Source organism: Balaenoptera borealis (genome assembly GCF_965194805.1).
Source record: "Balaenoptera borealis genome assembly, chromosome: 21".
Classification (NCBI taxonomy): domain Eukaryota; kingdom Metazoa; phylum Chordata; class Mammalia; order Artiodactyla; family Balaenopteridae; genus Balaenoptera; species Balaenoptera borealis.
The window spans coordinates 27,126,765-27,144,480 of NC_138880.1; the positions used below are offsets into that span (position 1 = coordinate 27,126,765).

Sequence of the window (17,716 nt, forward strand, 5' to 3'; positions counted from 1 at the left end):
TTTATTTATTTTTTGTTGCATTGGGTCTTCGTTGCTGTGCGCGGGCTTTCTCTAGTTGCAGTGTGTGGGTTTCTCTTTGTGGTGGCTTCTCTTGTTGCAGAGCACAGGTTCTAGGTGCGCGGGCTTCAGTAGTTGTGGCACGTGGGCTCAGTAGTTGTGGCTCACGGGCTCTAGAGCGCAGGCTCAGTAGTTGTGGCACATGGGCCTAGTTGCTCCACAGCATGTGGGATCTTCCCGGACCAGGGATCGAACCCGTGTCCCCTGCATTGGCAGGCGGATTCTCAACCACTCCACCACCAGGGAAGCCCCCCTTGTATGTTATTTGTTGCTCTTCCCTTCCTGCTTTTAATATTTTTTCTTTGTATTTAATTTTTGATAGTTTGATTAATATGTGTCCTGGCGTGTTTCTCCTTGGATTTATCCTGTATGGGACTCTCTGCATTTCCTGGACTTGACTGACTATTTCCTTTCCCATGTTAGGGAAGTTTTCATCTATAATCTCTTCAAATATTTTCTCAGGCCCTTTCTTTTTCTCTTCTTCTGGGACCTCTATAATTCGAACGTTGGTGTGTTTAATGTCCCAGAAGTCTCTGAGACTGTCCTCAATTCTTTTCATTCTTTTTTCTTTATTCTGCTCTGTGGCAGTTATTTCCACTATTTTATCTTCCAGGCCACTTATCCGTTCTTCTGCCTCAGTTATTCTACTATTGATTCCTTCTAGAGAATTTTTAATTTCATTTATTGTGTTGTTCATCATCGTTTGTTTGCTCTTTAGTTCTTCTAGGTCCTTGTTAAACATTTCTTGTATTTTCTCCATTCTATTTCCAAGATTTTGGATCATATTTACTATCATTACTCTGAATTCTTTTTCAGGTAGACTGCCTATTTCCTCTTCATTTGTTTGGTGGGTTTTTACTTTGCTCTTTCATCTGCTGCATATTTCTCTGTCTTCTCATTTTGTTTAACTTACTGTGTTTGGGGTCTCCTTTTCACAGGCTGCAGGTTCGTAGTTCCCATTGTTTTTGGTGTCTGCCCCCAGTGGGTGAGGTTGGTTCAGTGGCTTGTGTAGGCTTCCTGGTGGAGGGGACTGGTGTCTGTGTTCTGGTGGATGAGGCTGGATCTTGTCTTTCTGGTGGACAGGGCCTCGTCCGGTGGTGTGTTTTGGGGTATCTGTGAAGTTAGTATGATTTTAGGCAGCCTCTCCGCTAATGGGTGGGGTTGTGTTCCTGTCTTGCTAGTTGTTTGGCATGGGTCGTCCAGCACTGGAGTTTGCTGACCATTGGGTGGAGCTGGGTCTTAGTGTTGAGACAGAGATCTCTGGGAGAGCTCTCGCCAATTGCTATTACCTGGGGCCAGGAGGTCTCTGCTGGCCCAATGTCCTAACCTCGGCTCTCCCACCTCAGAGGCTCAGGCCTGAAACCAGGCCAGAGCACCAAGGCCCTGTAGGAGAGAGAGAGAGAGAGAGAGAGAGAGAGAGAGAGAGAGGAGAGAGAGAGAAGGAAGGAAGGAAGGAAGGAAGGAAGAAAGAAGGGAGGGAGGGAGGGAAAGAAAAGAAAAGAAATAAAGTTATTAAAATTTAAAAAAATTATTAAAAATAAAAAAGTAATTAAAAAAAGAAAGAAAGAAGAGAGCAACTAAACCAAAAAACAAATCCACCAATGATAACGAGCGTGAAAAACTATACTAAAAAAAGACACACACACACATACACACACACACAAAAACGGACAGATAGAACCCTAGGACAAATGGTAAAAGCAAAGCTATACAGACAAAATCACACAAAGAAGCATACACATACACACTCACAAAAAGAGAAAAAAAGGAAAAATATGTATATATAAATTTAAAAAAAAGGAAGAGAGCAACCAAATCAATAAACAAATCTACCAATGATAATAAGCTCTAAATACTAAACTAAGATAAACATAAAACCAGAAACAAATTAGATGCAGAAAGCAAACCCCAAGTCTACAGTTGCTCCCAAAGTCCACTGCCTCAAGTTTGGGATGATTCGTTGTCTCTTCAGGTATTCCACAGATGCAGGTACATCAGGTTGATTGTGGAGATTTAATCCACTGCTCCTGAGGCTGCTGGGAGAGATTTCCCTTTCTCTTCTTTGTTCGCACAGCTCCTGGCATTCAGCTTTGGATTTGGACCCGCCTCTGCGTGTAGGTCGCCTGAGGGCGTCTGTTCTTCGCTCAGACAGGACGGGGTTAAAGGAGCAGCTGATCTGGGGGCTCTGGTTCACTCAGGCCGGGGGGAGGGAGGGTTACAGAATGCGGGGTGAGCCTGCAGTGGCAGATGCTGGCATGACGTTGCACCAGCCTGAGGCGTGCCCTGCGTTCTCCCGGGGAAGTTGTCCCCAGATCACGGGAGGCTGGCCGTGGCGGGCTGCACAGGCTCCCGGGAGGGGCGGTGTGGAGAGTGACCTGTGCTCGCACACAGGCTTCTTGGTGGCTGCAGCAGCAGCGGCCTTAGCGTCTCATGCCCGTCCCTGGGGTCCGCGCTGATTGCCGCGGCTCGCGCCCATCTCTGGAGCTCGTTTAGGTGGTGCTCTGAATCCCCTCTCCTCATGCACCCCACAACAATGGTCTCTTGCCTCTTCGGCAGCTCCAGACTTTTTTCCGGACTCCCTCCCGGCCAGCCGTGGCGCAGTAGCCCCCTTCAGGCTGTGTTCACGCAGCCAACCCCAGTCCTCTCCCTGGGATCCGACCTCCGAAGCCTGAGCCTCAGCTCCCAGCCCCGGCCCGCCCCAGCGGGTGAGCAGACAAGCCTCTCGGGCTGGTGAGTGCTGCTTGGCACCGATCCTCCGTGCGGGAATCTCTCCGCTCTGCCCTCTGCACCCCTGTGGCTGCGCTCTCCCCCGCGGCTCCGAAGCTTGCCCCCTGCCCATCCCCTGTCTCCGCCTGCGAAGGGGCTTCCTAGTGTGTGGAAACCTTTCCTCCTTCACAGCGCCCTCCCACTGGTGCAGGTCCCATCCCTATTCTTTTGTCTGTGTTTTTACTTTTGCCCTACCCAGGTACATGGGGAGTCTCTTGCCTTTTGGGAGGTCTGAGGTCTTCTGCCAGCGTTCAGTGGGTGTTCTGTAGGAGTTGTTCCACATGGAGATGTATTACTGATGTATTTGTGGGGAGGAAGGCGATCTCCACGTCTTACTCCTCTGCCATCTTGAAGGTCCCTCTTTTGATCTTTTCTAATCATTTTAATCGTGGTTGGTGTCTTCCTACAAACATTTAAGTTAATATCCACGCTCTCCTTTTAATATCATCCAAATCTTCCTATCTCTCTTGAGTTGCTCCATGGAAAAATAGACACCTCATTCTTGGAAAGGCCAGAATAGGCTCTCGCAGATATAATGAGATTGTTTTTGTTCTACTATTATACATCCAAGCATTTACTGCACTGTTTTGGACAAGGTCATTTGTAGCTAACGCATTGAATTCATCCTTTGCTCCGAATGCCGCAAACTCATTTACAGTTGTTCATTCTCTTGAATTCTGTCCTCTTGGGCATTCTAACAATTCCGAACAAACTTTACGTTTCACTGACGTAGAAGCGAGTCTCTGGGGCAGGTTCTGGAGGCTGTGGTCAATAGAATGAAAAGCTGGGTTTGGAATTCGAAGACCTAGGCTTGCACCCCTGCACAGCCGCCCACTAGCAGTGTGATCTTGGGAAAGCACTGCGTTTTCCTGAGCTCGTTTCTGAGCTGCGTTTCCATCTGATATGTCCCCCTTCATCCGGTGTTGACATGGTTCATTAGAACAGGGCTCCAGAGGAGCATTGTGACCCTGAGGCAGAGCCAAGCGCGGGACCCGCCAGCAGCAGCACCGTGGTCAGCACACCCCGTGAGGCACTTGGCCGTTGCCGCTCTTTTTGTTTTGCCTTCATTTGCTTTTTCTCTCTCTGAGGATCCTCTCAGCGGTTGGAGTGTCGTTAACAGACATCAGTTTATTTCCTTGGTCCTCCCCTTGGCTCCCGGGGCCATTTTGAATGTCCTCTTGTTCTGTCCGGGGCTGGGGTCATCTGCAGATCTCCAGGGCTCATTAGTGCACAGCCCCGGGTGGGGCGGAGGGTCCGCATAACCCAAGCATCCTCCCCGATCGGGGAGTCCCTTCTGACAAAAGCTGGATTCTTCCTTCCTGTCTTGGCCTCAGATAAAGTGCTTCTTATTCCATTTTCCTCTGGGTCTCGAAGTTATGTGCCAGGTCTAAACACAGGGAGGCATTCGGATCTGAACGTGCAGGAAAGGCGATTCTGCACTGATGTGTTCCCACGCTCACACCGCTTTATCATTTGCGTCATTTCCTTCTGCCCCCTTCGTTTGTTCCTGTGTCATCTAGTACCTCTGAGGTGCACCACGACTCAGTTTGGAAGCTTGGCTGCGTCACCCAAGGATGGGTGATCTGTGTCTTCTCTCTTTAGGGCCTCCCCCTGGATCTCTTTAGGTGTGGACACGGCAGGTGGATCCAGAGAAGGCGCGTAGGGTGTGCCGGGGCCCTGCTCCACCCGGCACGCTTGGCACTTTTCTGGACACACTCTTGCTCCTTGTTTGAAACCCAACGCATTTGCCAGATGCTCCTGGGTAAGCCCACGGCTGTGCCTCTGCGCCCCCATTGCCTGTTGTAAAATGTGATGAGCGCGGTAACAGGGCTCTTATGAAATGAAACCCAGGCTTGTTTGGGCCGTTTCCATGTGGCTGTTAAATTCCTTGCCGGCAGTGCGGTCCAGAGGGAACCGTTGGATCTTGAGCAGGGCTCCGAGGTGTCCTGGGGACATTTTGAACCACCTTAATCATGTGCTAATTTAATTGGAAGCTCATAATATTTTGTGTCACAATGACCGGGACTGTGTGTGTGGAAAACCTCCACCCCTCGTGAAAAGTTCTCACATCCAAACATAACACGCCTGCCACCTAGCATTTTATTAAAAAGAGACATGCGTCAGAAGAGACGTAGCGGGCTTCTTTGATGCGAATGTTCTATTATAGTTACTTGCTAATTGGTATCACGCTGGAATTTTAAGTATATAGACATAGATGCAATGCTTGTGGATGTGGAACAGATCTACCCAGGAAGGGAAGCCGTGTGCTTTGGAAGTCGATATATTGTTTCGATGCTTCGAGGGCATAATGAGAGGAAAACAACCAGAGAGGGCCCTTAGAGAAAGTACGACCCCATCTTGGAAGGCTTCCCTGCTGCAGAACGCGATTGCTGGTACCTTCTCTGCACAGATTCCCCATACAGTCAGAGCTGCATTTCTGGTTAAATGCCCTGTTTCTTCTGGGTACATGCCTCCCCCACTTCCAATTGAAATTCTGGATGAATTTTGGATTAGATTCCTTTCTTATGAACTGGCATAGATTGGAAACAAAAGTAACTGGACGATCTTTACCAGTTCATTATACTTTGGCTCTGGAAAAATAGTCCCTGCAGTTTTGCTTGCTTTCGCAGAACAGAAATGAAGCAAAAGCCGACCCTGATACGTGAGTCCTTTAATGCCTGTGAAGTGGCCGAGGGTCGTGCTCCCAAGACGGGCTGCAGCGAGCCGGCTGTCCTGGCTTGTCAGCGCTCACGGTGTTGATTCCTCCTCCAGGTGAAGTTCAGCTTCCAGGACCTCCCACCAACGTCCACGCCTCAGAAATCAGCAGGGCGTATGTCGTCCTCAGCTGGGACCCACCTGCCCCCCGTGGCAAGGAGCCGCTGATGTATTTCATTGAGAAGGTACACCCGGGGTGGGTTTCCTGAAGCAGCAGATCTCTGTAGGCTTTCCCGTGGAGCTGCGTCGTGTGTTTGAAGGATGGGCGGCTCTCAGATCAGTTATTTAACGTGAAGCTGCAGACACTGGCTGAACTGTGAATGCCTGTGAGGGGTTCTGCGAGGGGCGTGGCATCCAAGGAGCATGTCCCGCTCAGGCTGTGCCGCCCTCCGCGGGGGCCAGTCGGACTCCCGGGTCCCCGCTGTACACGAGGGCCTCGCACTGAGGAAGCCGCCAGCTTTCTTCCTGCTGGAACATTCTAGGCCCCCAAGTTCTGAGGATTCTGGATGTGGGCAGGGGGAGAGCGGCCCCTGCTCTCAGTTTGCTCATAAGCCGAGTGGCCACTTGGTGGCCATCGTGTTGAGGAATTCACACTTCAAATGGCGAAGGGTTACACAGAATCATTGGTTTGCAGACTTTTTAGATCTGGACGTGTAGGAAGAAATAGTTTGTGTGTTGCAGACACACACACACACACACACACACACACACACACTGAATGTACATCACCAAGTAAATTTCAAACACAGTATCCTTACTCCATGCCATGTGTTCTCTCTCCTGCTTTGGTCTGTCCAGTTGCACTAAAAGATGCAGGTTGTGACACAGTCATTCAGATCGCTGGCCTGTGATTGGGTTGTGGGCCGTTGTTGAAAAACCTGTATAACCATACGAATCCTGTAACTGTGGTTTTGTGATACTAAATTTATATTACAATATAATATACAATCCAATATGTGTAATATACACATAAAGTCTATAACTCTTAATGTGAGCATATATCTCACATACAGTAATAATGTGTAATACAACAAGGTAAAGGAAAGCAGAATGGAAATGAACAGTTTTCAGGCTCCAGACGGTATAATGACCCTCAGCTTTCTCTGCTTATCTGCAAGGCTTACCTGTGGGCAGAGTCAAGTGATAACTTCTTGCTTCTGGGTGCTAGCTTGTTGTTTTTGCATCATGAAAAGCTAGTGGTCAGCCCTCCCAGGGGGAAAGGCGCTTTCTCAGGCCCTCCTCAGAGACATTTTCCAACTCACCTACCCAGTGCCGGAAAGACCAAGTTTCAGCAAACACATTTAAAAATCTTTTAAAATTTTAAATTATTTTTTATTGAAACATGGTTGATGTACAGTATTCTGTTGGTTTCGGGTGTAGTGTGTAGTGATTTGACATTTGCATACATCATGAGGTGGTCACCACAAGGAGTTTAGTCACCATCTGTCCCCATGCAAGGTAATTACAGTGTTATTGACCATCTTTCTTCTGCTGTACATCATATCCCTCGACTTATTTACTACAGGACTGGGGGTCTGGACCTCTGACTCCCCTTCCCCTATTTCACCCCCCCCCCACTAGCAAACCCACTTTTAAAAAGAGGCCTGCCTCACCGAGGGCGCCCTTCCATTCCCTACCCACTGCCACGGGTGGTGAACAGCAGCACAGGGTGTGTGGTCAGGGAGAAGAAGCTTCCAGGACAGCCTGAGGGGAGCCGCGGTGTCCAGGGAGCCCGGGTGGGAGGGGCAGCAGGGAGCCCGGGCGGGAGCTGAGCTGGGCGGGCAGGGCGCCCACCTCTCTCCGTTGCTCACGGAGGACGGTCCTGCCCCAACCCATCCAAGGTGGCCTTTGGGGGCCTTAGTTCCTATCAGGCCTGAAAGGAACCACAGGGATGGTTATGAGTCAGCGTCCTCTGTCTAGTCCTGTATTTCCACTTTATGTCAGGACCAGGCACAAGATGCTTAGGAACGGCGGCGCTCTGGTTAACAGCTTGGCATCTGAGCGCAGTTTGAAGCACGCGTCTTCCCCTGAGTGAGCTCTGCTTGGAAAGCCCACGTGCGGCCACAGCCCAAGGCGCACGGCCTGTCCTGTCCACGTTGGGCTCTTGTGCTGAGAGTTTGGCTGCGGTGAAGGCAGTGGTGCCCTGCGGTTCGTGGGGTGCAGAACCCCAAGAACTTCCTCCACCCCTGCTTAGAAGATGAGCACTAGCTTTTCTAGAAGCTTGGCTGTAAGACCCTAGCAGTGTTTTCCCCACTCCCTCCCTGTCTTCCCTCCTTCAGCCCCAGGGTCCTTTTCTCCCATCGGCCCAGCTAAGTGTGCCCAGGGCTCCCCTGTTGCCCCTCCCCCTGCTCTCCAGATGGAGAACATACTCGGGCACAAGGGGGCCTCTGACTGTGGACGCCTGCGTCAGTCCAAGAAAGCCACTTCACTTTTGCTAAGATGAGAGGAGACTTCTCTAAACAGGAATCTAATTTCTAGAAGCCTGGGTGGTTCGAAATGCTTTCCCAGTCCTTTCTGGCAGCCTTAGTGGGGTCAGTGTACACTCAACTTTTATTACCTCAGCATTCCTTTCAAAAAGGGGGCTTATCTCTATAGGAAAAAACTAAATTAGACATGCAATCCCAGTTTTAAAAGTAACTACCAATGATAAAACTTAAACACGCAGTGTAGAAAATTTGGAAAACACGTATATGTTATATAGAACCAAATGAAAATCACCAATAATTTGATCACGCAAAATAGTCATTATTAACATGTGGGACATATTTAGTCTTTTTCTCCATCGGTTTTATATCTTGATATATCATACATACAATTGGCATCCTGTATTACATTCAACAAAATGACACAATTCCTCTCCTCTGAGTAAAGATCTTTATACAATAACTTAAATGGCTACATTTAATATATATGTATCATTTTGTATCATAATGTACCTACCCTGTTGCTGGTCATTTAGGTTGCTGTCACTTTGTTACTACTATAATAGCTGAGAGATAGCAAAAAGCTTAAACTGAAATGTGAGCAGTTATGATGGAATTTTACACATCTACTCCTCAATTATCTCTAATTGTTTAGAGTTCATTCTGTCTTTACTAAAACTACGACCTATGTATTGATGCCCTGAAGATTTCCATAGTTTATTGGCTTTCATGTAAAAATGTTCTTTGGTAACATTTCCAACCTTGGGTAGTTTCTCACCTCCTTCTCCAAATTGGCTTCCTTTTCCTAAAATTCAGAACAGAGGTATTGATGACCCCGGAGGTGCTGTGGGCTGTGGGTCCCCCGCAGTGCAATTGAGGGCCAGAGCGGAGCATCCCCTCCCCCCACGCGGGTTTGGGGACCTTGGCTCCATCGAGGCCCCTGTCTTTGCAGTCCGTGGTCGGGAGCGGAAGCTGGCAGCGGGTGAATGCAAACATGGCTGTGAGGTCCCCCCGATACGCCGTCTTCGATCTTGCCGAGGGGAAACCATACGTGTTCCGAGTGTTGTCAGCAAATAAGCACGGCCTGAGCGACCCGTCGGAAATCACCGCCCCCGTTCAGGCCCAGGACACCATCGGTGAGTTGTTACCACAAGTGACCAAACTGTAGGATGGGCCCCGAATAACGTCACCCGTGTTGGACAGCCATTACCTGCGTTGATAAAGACGTTAGTGTCGCACGTGATTTAAAACTCAAATTGCCTTAAAATTCCATTTTACAAGAGATGAAGATCTCTCTGCCTTGTTTTGGTCAACATTTCTCCAAAGTTCCATCTTCTTTTTATGAAACCAGTAAATGGATTAGCAATATTTTTAGGCAATGGCCACTTTAAAAGAAAAAAATACCAAACCCTAAATGCATTAGGGTTTCTTGCCCATATGGCTTGAAGTTCCCTCTCAGAAGATGTCAAATACAGATTAGAGAAATTCTGAATTGTGTGAGGGGAGAAATCCATGGTTTGATTCTGAGTCCCTTTCAGAGTCCCTTGAATCTGATAGAATTGTGTCCTATCTTTTTTAAATGGCTAATTTTATATCCCCACGTAGTTACTTCCCAGGTAGCAAAGCGTGCGCGTCACTGGGGGAGCTTTGGGGATGGGTCTGGAGGGGCGGAGGGGCAGGAGATTCCGTGATGGGAATCTCTTTCTGCGGAAGGGAGAGACTTGGAGACAGACACTGCCTGGAACCTACCTCCTGGGTGCCCCCTTGCCCTGCACCGTCTTCCTTGTCCAAATCTCATCTAAAGCCCCAAGCTCTGCGGACGAGAGGGCCTGTGGGTCTCTGGCGTGCCCCCAGACTCCCGTGCCGCTGAGCCTGTGTCCCTGTCCCCCCTGCACAGTGGTCCCCTCAGCCCCCGGCCGCGTCGTCGCGTCCCGGAACACAAGGACATCAGTGGTGGTGCAGTGGGACCCGCCGAAGCACAAGGAGGACCTGCTCGGCTACTACGTGGACTGCTGCGTGGCCGGGTCCACCGTCTGGGAGCCCTGCAACCACAAGCCCATCGGCTACAACAGGTGCTGCCTGCCCGGGTCCCCCCCCCCCCACCCTCCTGGGGCCGACATCCTCGCCCCTGAGAAAACGTGAGAAGCGCACCCCCCGGGACCCGCGGGGCCTTCGGGTGCAGGTGCCACGGCAGCAACACCTGTGACGTCCACACCACGGGCCCGGTTCCTCCCCCACACATGGGGGCTGCAGAGCTGGCAGCTGGGGAGCTAGTCCTCGCGCGCGGCTGAAGTGACTTGTCTGTTGATGAAGAAAAGCCCCAGGGCATCTCCTCTGACGTACTCAGCGTTTAAGACTTAACCCTGAACAGGAGAGTTAAAGTAGCGACCGGGGCGGGAAGGGTGTTTTATTTCTCTGTATTGACGTTTTGAACTTTTAAAATTGCTTTGTTCACAAAGCTGACAGGCCTTCCCTCTGGCCACCAATTGCACAAAGCCGGGAAGGGGGTGGAGAGAGGCACCTGGCTCCTGTGCAGGGGCGACGGCGGCTGTGCCTGCAGTGGGACCGAGCATCTTTCCTGCCGACACTGACGTGCTCCCGTCCCATGCTGAGCCTTCAGGGAAGGCCTGAGTGTGCTGGGGTTCCGCCAGGACGCGCTTAGGAAAATAGCTGTCAGACCCGCCCCTGCGGACGGGTTATCCTGTACGGCTCTGACACCCTCCCCTCTTCACTCTTTAAAGACCAATGAGTTGGGAAAAGCTGTGGCTGGAGAAGAAGAGACACAACTGACGCTAAAGCTAGATGTTATGCACACCCCACGCCAGCAAGTGCAGGAAGAGCTCTCAGAACAAAACACCTCAAATATTCCAGGGCAGGCTTTTCGTGAATGCCTGATACATGTTCGCAGACTCAGAGATAAATAACTATTGCTCACGTTTACTGAGTACTTAACCATGTGCAAGGTGGCTGTGCTGAGAAGTAGGTACTATGATCCTCTTTTACAGATGGGAAAACAAAGTCTTTCCAGGCTTAGGTGACTCGACTGAGGACATAAAATCTGTTAGGTGTCCAAGCCGGTCTCCAAGCCAAATCTTAGCCAGTGTGGTGTAACTCCTTCTCCCTGAGTTTTACAGACGCGGGTTCTTTTAGGAAAGGAGAGGAATCCTACTTTAGAATAGAACTCTGATGCAGACAAAATCCAGAAGACTTGGAAATGAAGGGGGAGCCTTGGCACTGAGTGAGGTCACTCAGGATTTCCAGGGCTTTGCTTCCCGCGCCCCCCGGGACCCGCGGGCAGCAGCTGGTGCCCCCGCCGGCCCCCGAGTCCAGCTCCCTTCAGCCCCAGTGTCGTTGGGTGTTGCTGGCTTACTTTTGGATGTGGCATGTTGACTGGAATTAATATGCATCCCTGAGGCACTCGAAAAAGTAAACTTCCTTTCAGTCCCAGTGACAAATGTTCATGGCGTGTTCAAAATGCTTTCTGTGTCTATTGTAGGAAGAAAAAGGGTTGAACCTTGTAGTCACGCCCCCGATTCGTGTTTTTGTCAGGTTCGTGGTGCACGGCCTAACCACCGGCGAGCAGTACATCTTCCGAGTTAAAGCCGTGAATGCTGTTGGGACCAGTGAGAATTCTCAGGAGTCCGACGTCATAGAAGTCCAGGCCACCCTCAGTAAGTAATTCATGGGCGACTCTGTGCCAGCTTTCGGTTCTCCACTACGTTTTAATTTCTGCATGAATAAACCTTTATGATGCCGTTTGGAGTATTACCAGAGGGGAAAAGTGGATGTAAATTGTTGAACAGAGAACATGCAGTTCTGTGGAAACCTCTCATCAATTGGCTACTTGTCTTGGAAATGCCAGTGTGAGAGGGAGAAAGGATAATATACTAGTAAAATGCAAATTGAAAATAGAAAATATTATCAGAGGTCACACTGGTTTCCAAGCACACGTGCCCCCATTAAAATGTATGCTGTAGGGTGTGGCCGTCTCTTTTCAAAATAGGTGCTAAAACAGAACGTCGATGGCTTTTTCAGCTATTCTTAGTTCAAGGAACTTTAACGTCATTCCAGAGAATTTCAAATGTTTATGTAACTCTGTGGCTTTGTTCATAAATAGTGATCTTTAAAAATTATTATTCTGACCACACAGAACACTTCGGGGCCGAACTGGCAGTGATGGGCCCTAGGAAACTTGATCTGTGCAGCTCTGTGTTGTATAATGTTGCTCTGGTTGTTTCATATAAAATGGACCCCATGACTTAAAAGTATTCAGGAAGATTTAGAACCACGATCACCTCTTAGACACATTTTGAATCATAGTATTGTCTTTTCACTTCTGAGAGAAATGTTTTGGTCTTTATTTTTGTCTTCAACTAAATCTAAAAGTATCTTCCGAAATTATGATTTCTCGTCTAACAATAGATAAAATAACGTTACTGGAATTTCCAAGGAATGTCAAATCTGATGATACTTAGGTGGGCAATATAGTAAAACACTAACTCTTATTTTAAGCTCATTATAATCTATCAGTTTTTCCCAGGAGGGACTTTCAAACATTACCACTAGCCTCTTCAAGTCATTCCTAGTAAATGAAAGCCAATCATTTACGTTTTAATTCTGCAATAAGACCAGCTCATTCCCGGGTACCTGTATCTCGGGTAACAGAGGATGATTGGATATAGGTTGCTCAGAGTCGGGGAGGGGAGGGGGGAAGCAGAGACACAACCTCTTCAAGCTGTTAGGAGAAGATGGTCCATTTCCGAACAGGGTGTTCAAAAGGGAAACTTGAATTCATACTCGTTTGAATTAATCTGAAGTTTCTATAACTATGGAGGAAGTTAAGACTCACTGGCCTAAGTCTGTCAGTCATCACTGGTTGTGGAAGTTGAGGTTGTCATTCTTCATGGGCGTAATGAGAAAGCTGCTCTCTCAAGGTTTTCCTTAGAGGAGGGGGAGAGTCTGTTGTCTCAGGTGTCCTTCTTGGCCCTTGTATTATTGAAATATTGGAGGATGGATGTATGGATGTATGTATTGGAAGATGTATTTAGAAACTGCGATAAATATATATGAAAGAAGCTTTTTAAAAACTTACTCTCTTTAAAAGAAGAGACAAAGACAAGCGAAGATGGTGAGCAGGGAGACCTGGACAGGACAGAGGGTACAGGCACCCAGGGCCATCTCCCGTTGCTGCCCGTCCCTCTGAGATGCTGGAGCTGGCCGCGGTAGGTTAATGATTATTGCACTAAGATCCGGGTGACTTTCCCGCTGTGTTTCCTGCAGCCGTCCCGTCCCATCCTTACGGGATCAACCTTCTGAACTGTGACGGCCACTCCATGACCCTGGGCTGGAAGATGCCTAAGTTCAGAGGTGACTCACCCATCCTCGGTTACTATGTAGACAAGAGAGAGGCTCACCACCAAAACTGGCATGAGGTCAACGTCTCGCCTGTCCAAGAGAGGATCCTGACGGTGGGTGCTCATGGACTCGTTTGCTTTTCCAGGCAATTTATCATGTGGGGCAGGGTCCCCATTCTGTGTCTCAGAGTTCAGTGACATGAAGCAATTTGACACAGAAACAAAAATGAATGAAACAATTCACCATGAGAACTTAGGGTCACGGAGCATCTTCTTTTGAGAAGCGAAGCAGAGGAGGCGAGCCTGCAGGTGGGTGGTCTGTAGGTGCAGGTGTTGCTGTGGGCGGCATCCGGCCTCCACCCCGGTGGCTGGAGCTCTCGGCCTCGGGGCAGGATGCGCAGGAGACGGTGACGATCGAGGCTCCTCTGCGTGTTTGTCCCCGTTTCCCGAGGAAGGCGTGTGCTCAAGCCTCCCAGTGAGCCTCTTGCCCAGCTACACGTAACGTCCGGGTGCAGGGGGCAGGGGCAGCATGGATTTGGAGGAAGAAAGAGCAGAATCAAGCCGCCAGGCAAACCCTCGGCAGCCCGCGGGCAGCGGCTCTCACCTCCCTGAGCCCCCGCTCCTCCCCGCGAGCCACCGCACAGGGCTTCTCGTGAGAGGGATGAGTGAGAAGGTGTTTACTTAATGGAGCACCCGGGTCGGTGATGGCTCACGCAGTTACAGGGCAGCACACCCGCCTATTCATTCACAGGAGGCACGCGGTAAAGCGAGGGGTTTTTGCGGGAGGCGGAGAGGAGCTCTAATCCCTGTCTTGTACAAGATTCTGTGCTAATACCTGTATTTATGCAATACGTATTTATCATGCGTTTTATTGTGTATGACGCGTATTGCCAGAATTCAAGCTCAGTGCACAGATCCTGGTGTTTTGTCCACGCTTGTCCCCGGACACCTTACTATTGGCTGTCAGGTCCCAAACTCCGGAGGAAATGCCCACGTACTTTCTGAATGCCGGCGTTCCACGAGGCCAGACCTGCCTTCCAGGGGATAAAGCGGCTCCACGTGACACGTGCTTGCTTTGGGAGCTGTTGGGTTCAGAGACAATGTCATCCAGATGCTGTGCTTGATCCAGTGGCCGTGCTGCCGGGCAGGGCTGATGATCGGGTCCAGGGCCTTCCCTCCATCTCTTGTGGCACAGACCCGGCAGAGTGGACCCTCAGGGACCTCCAGCCAATGTGCGGGGAGGAGACGGGTCACTCCCCCCGCCCGCCCCCGGCGAGGACGCTTCCCGTCCCGGGCCCTTGACACCCCAGGTGCGGTGTCGCCCGTGGGTGGAGGGTGGAGACCCTGGGCCCGAGGTCAGGTCCCGCCCACCGTTCTTCCACTGGCTCCTTGTGGCTTTTGTCTCTGAGCCTGTTTCCCTGCCTGGGTCGTCACGTCATCCCGGGGGGAGGGTTTATGGAGTGAATGAGGCAAACCGTGTCGGGGTAAAGGTGGTGACTGCGACATGCAGATTGGTCAATAGCCTTCCACAGACGCGTACTTGACTTACTGACAAGGTCCCTCACCCTCGCATTCCATCTATAAATCAACCAGAAATACTCCCTTTCCCCCGATGGCTCGTGGGTCGTAATGCAGCTTTTGTTTCACCTATTAATTAATTAATTAATTTTTAAAAATTGAAGTATGGCTGATTTACAATGTTGTGTTAGTTTCAGGTGTACAACAGTGATTCAGTTATACATACATATATGTGTATATATATATATTCTTCTTCAGATTCTTTTCCCTTATAGGTTATTACAAAACACTGAGTGTAGTTCCCTGTGCTGTACAGTAGGTCCTTGTTGTTTATCTATTTCATATACAGGAGTGTGTACCTGTTAATCCCAACCTCCTAATTTATCCCTCCCCCCGTTTCCCCTTTGGTAACCATAAGCTTGTTTTCTGTCTGTGGGTTCATCTGTAATTTAAACATCCTCTGAATAGGTGGAGGGCTTGGCAGAGGGCTCACTGTACGAATTCAGAATAACCGCCACCAACCTCGTGGGGATCGGGCCGCCGTCGGACCCCAGCGAGGTCTTCAAGTGCGAGGCCTGGACGGCACCGGAACCGGGTAAGACGGTCTCTCCAGGACTCACCCCTGGGTACCTCGCGTGCACACGCGGGGCTGGCCGGAGAGGGGACCTTCCGTGGCGCCAGCCCAGGCCTTACCAGCCTCTGCAGCCAGCAGGCTTCAGTCACTCTGCACAGATCCTGGCACCACTACCACGTGCCAGGCCTGGGGCAGAGCTGTGCCTTAGGTGGCCCCGCCCTGTGGTCTGGGCCGTGGACACACAGGTAGGGCAGTGACAGGCACGGAGTCATTAGCACTGAGGTGTGAGGCAGGGGGGCCACCCACGCCCAGCTGCTCCCCCAGTTGAGGATGCTGTGGCCAGAGGCTGGTCCAGGGCAGACCTGCTCCAGGTGAACTTCTCCCAAAGGGGCGGACGGAGGCCAGCTCCCAGCAGGAGAGGCTCCAGCTGGGCCAGAGTGGGGACAGCAGGACCTTACTGACTGTGTATTCACTCAGGTCTCCTCCTCCCAGACCACGTGGGACCACGTGGGACTACGTGGGACCACGTAGGCCCCCACGTGGGGCCTCTGGTTCTAAAGTGAACATTGACAAAACATCTGCATTTACTCAGCGCTCCACCTCTTAAAACTGTTTTCACAAATCTGCAGGGTCTGGGCATCGATTCCTCTGTATCCAGTCCATCAGGACCCCTAAGGCCATGGACAATATGCTCATGGTTTGAACAAAACAAAGTGAGGCAAAACAACGAACCTGAAGCTGAAGCTGAAAAGCTCAAAAAATTGAGACGATTGTTCAATTCTGTGGCCAGATTATATGGCTTTTTCTTTTCTTCTTTTTTTGCAGGGGACGGGGGATACTTGTTTTAATGAAATTAATTTTTTCCCCTTGGAAGAGTCAGTGGAAGGAAAAGCTGTAGAAGTTCCCAGAGGCTTTTGGGGGCTTAGAGTGATTGGTTAGGGTGGGACCCCTCCTGCCTTTACTGCTCAAGGCTCCCCTGGACCTGGGCTTGGTCAGCGGCACCCCCAGGGTCACTGTCACAGGCGGGCCTGGGGTACTGGGGTGGTGGAGCTGGTGAGTGGCTGGTTCCCCGGGTGGTCAGACTCCCTGGGTGAGTCCTGTGATGCCCAGGTTTCCAGCCCAGCAGGGGGGTGGGTGCCTCAGGATCCTCTCCTGCACGCCTTTCTCTCCGTGAGACGTGCCTGCTGGTCCCGGGCGAGCGTGTGGGCTCGTGAATTAGTCCACAGGGTCACCTGACCTTTCAGGTCCTGCCTACGACCTGATGTTCTGTGAGGTCCGGGACACGTCCCTGGTGCTGCTCTGGAAGGCCCCCGTGTATTCGGGCAGCAGCCCCGTCTCTGGGTATTTCGTCGACTATAAGGAAGAGGATTCTGGAGAGTGGATCACCTTCAACGAGGCCCCCACGGCACATCGCTACCTAAAGGTGACGGTACTCCTTCCCAGGCTCTGTCGTCTGGGGAACACGTTTCATCCCTGTCGGGGGTCTAGCTCGAAGCCCCCAGGGAACTGTGCACATGACCTGGTACCCCTGCTGCCAGCCAGCGGGGTTCAAGGAGGTGCCCGCCCCTCCGTGGACCTGGGGAGTGACTGCGTGTGGGGACCATCTGGATGGGTTTCCTCTCCTTCCTGCCGTCTGACAACCCCCAGTGGTGCTGACACTTCACGGTCGTGGGCTGTGTTGATGTGCCTTCCACAGTGATGACTAGAATTATGTCTTTGCACACCAAGCCCATGTTTACTTCACTCAATTCACGTGATCGCTGATGGACGTCTATCTGATAAACACACACACACGTACACACAGTGTAAACACATTTGACAGAATTATGACGTGTAATTTCTCTGTCCCCTCTTTCTCCAAATATTTCTGTTTTTAGCACCTGCAATTCACCAGTCACTGGGGTCAGGTTAGTGGTGACAGTGGCTTAGACCCGGGGACCCAGCTGCCCTCATCAGAGGCTTTCTTCTTTGGGCTGTGGGCTCTGGGATGTGGTTTAGACAGAGAGGCAATGTACTTCCTTAAAGAAAGGCCGCACCCGAGTGAGAAGTAAATGGGCAGCAGCCTCTGGAAAGCAGTTGGACAACATGAAACAAGATCAGTGTCTTCTGAACGAACAAAAACTGCTCAGAATCCAGCTAAATGAATTCGTTAGAAATTAGCTAATATACATTTTATTTTTGGTTATCAATGCACATTACAATATACATCATCTGTAGATGTATAAGAGATGGGTTTAATTTTGATATTGCCCCAATGATGGGATATTTTGCACAAAGTAAAAAATCACATGTGAAATGATATTTAGTCC

The 17,716-nt window shown here is 50.3% G+C and overlaps 1 protein-coding gene across 1 annotated transcript in view; it reads left to right on the top strand.

Annotated features, from left to right (window-relative positions):
• The window catches only part of MYOM2 (myomesin 2), an 81,159-nt gene that overhangs the window by 32,951 nt on the left and 30,492 nt on the right, over window positions 1-17,716 (top strand). The window contains exons 14-20 of the mRNA XM_082375162.1: window positions 5,596-5,723; window positions 8,914-9,097; window positions 9,859-10,033; window positions 11,511-11,632; window positions 13,242-13,429; window positions 15,302-15,428; window positions 16,652-16,830. Coding sequence (XP_082231288.1) covers window positions 5,596-5,723; window positions 8,914-9,097; window positions 9,859-10,033; window positions 11,511-11,632; window positions 13,242-13,429; window positions 15,302-15,428; window positions 16,652-16,830 — 1,103 coding nt within the window. The remainder of the gene's footprint in view (window positions 1-5,595; window positions 5,724-8,913; window positions 9,098-9,858; window positions 10,034-11,510; window positions 11,633-13,241; window positions 13,430-15,301; window positions 15,429-16,651; window positions 16,831-17,716) is intronic.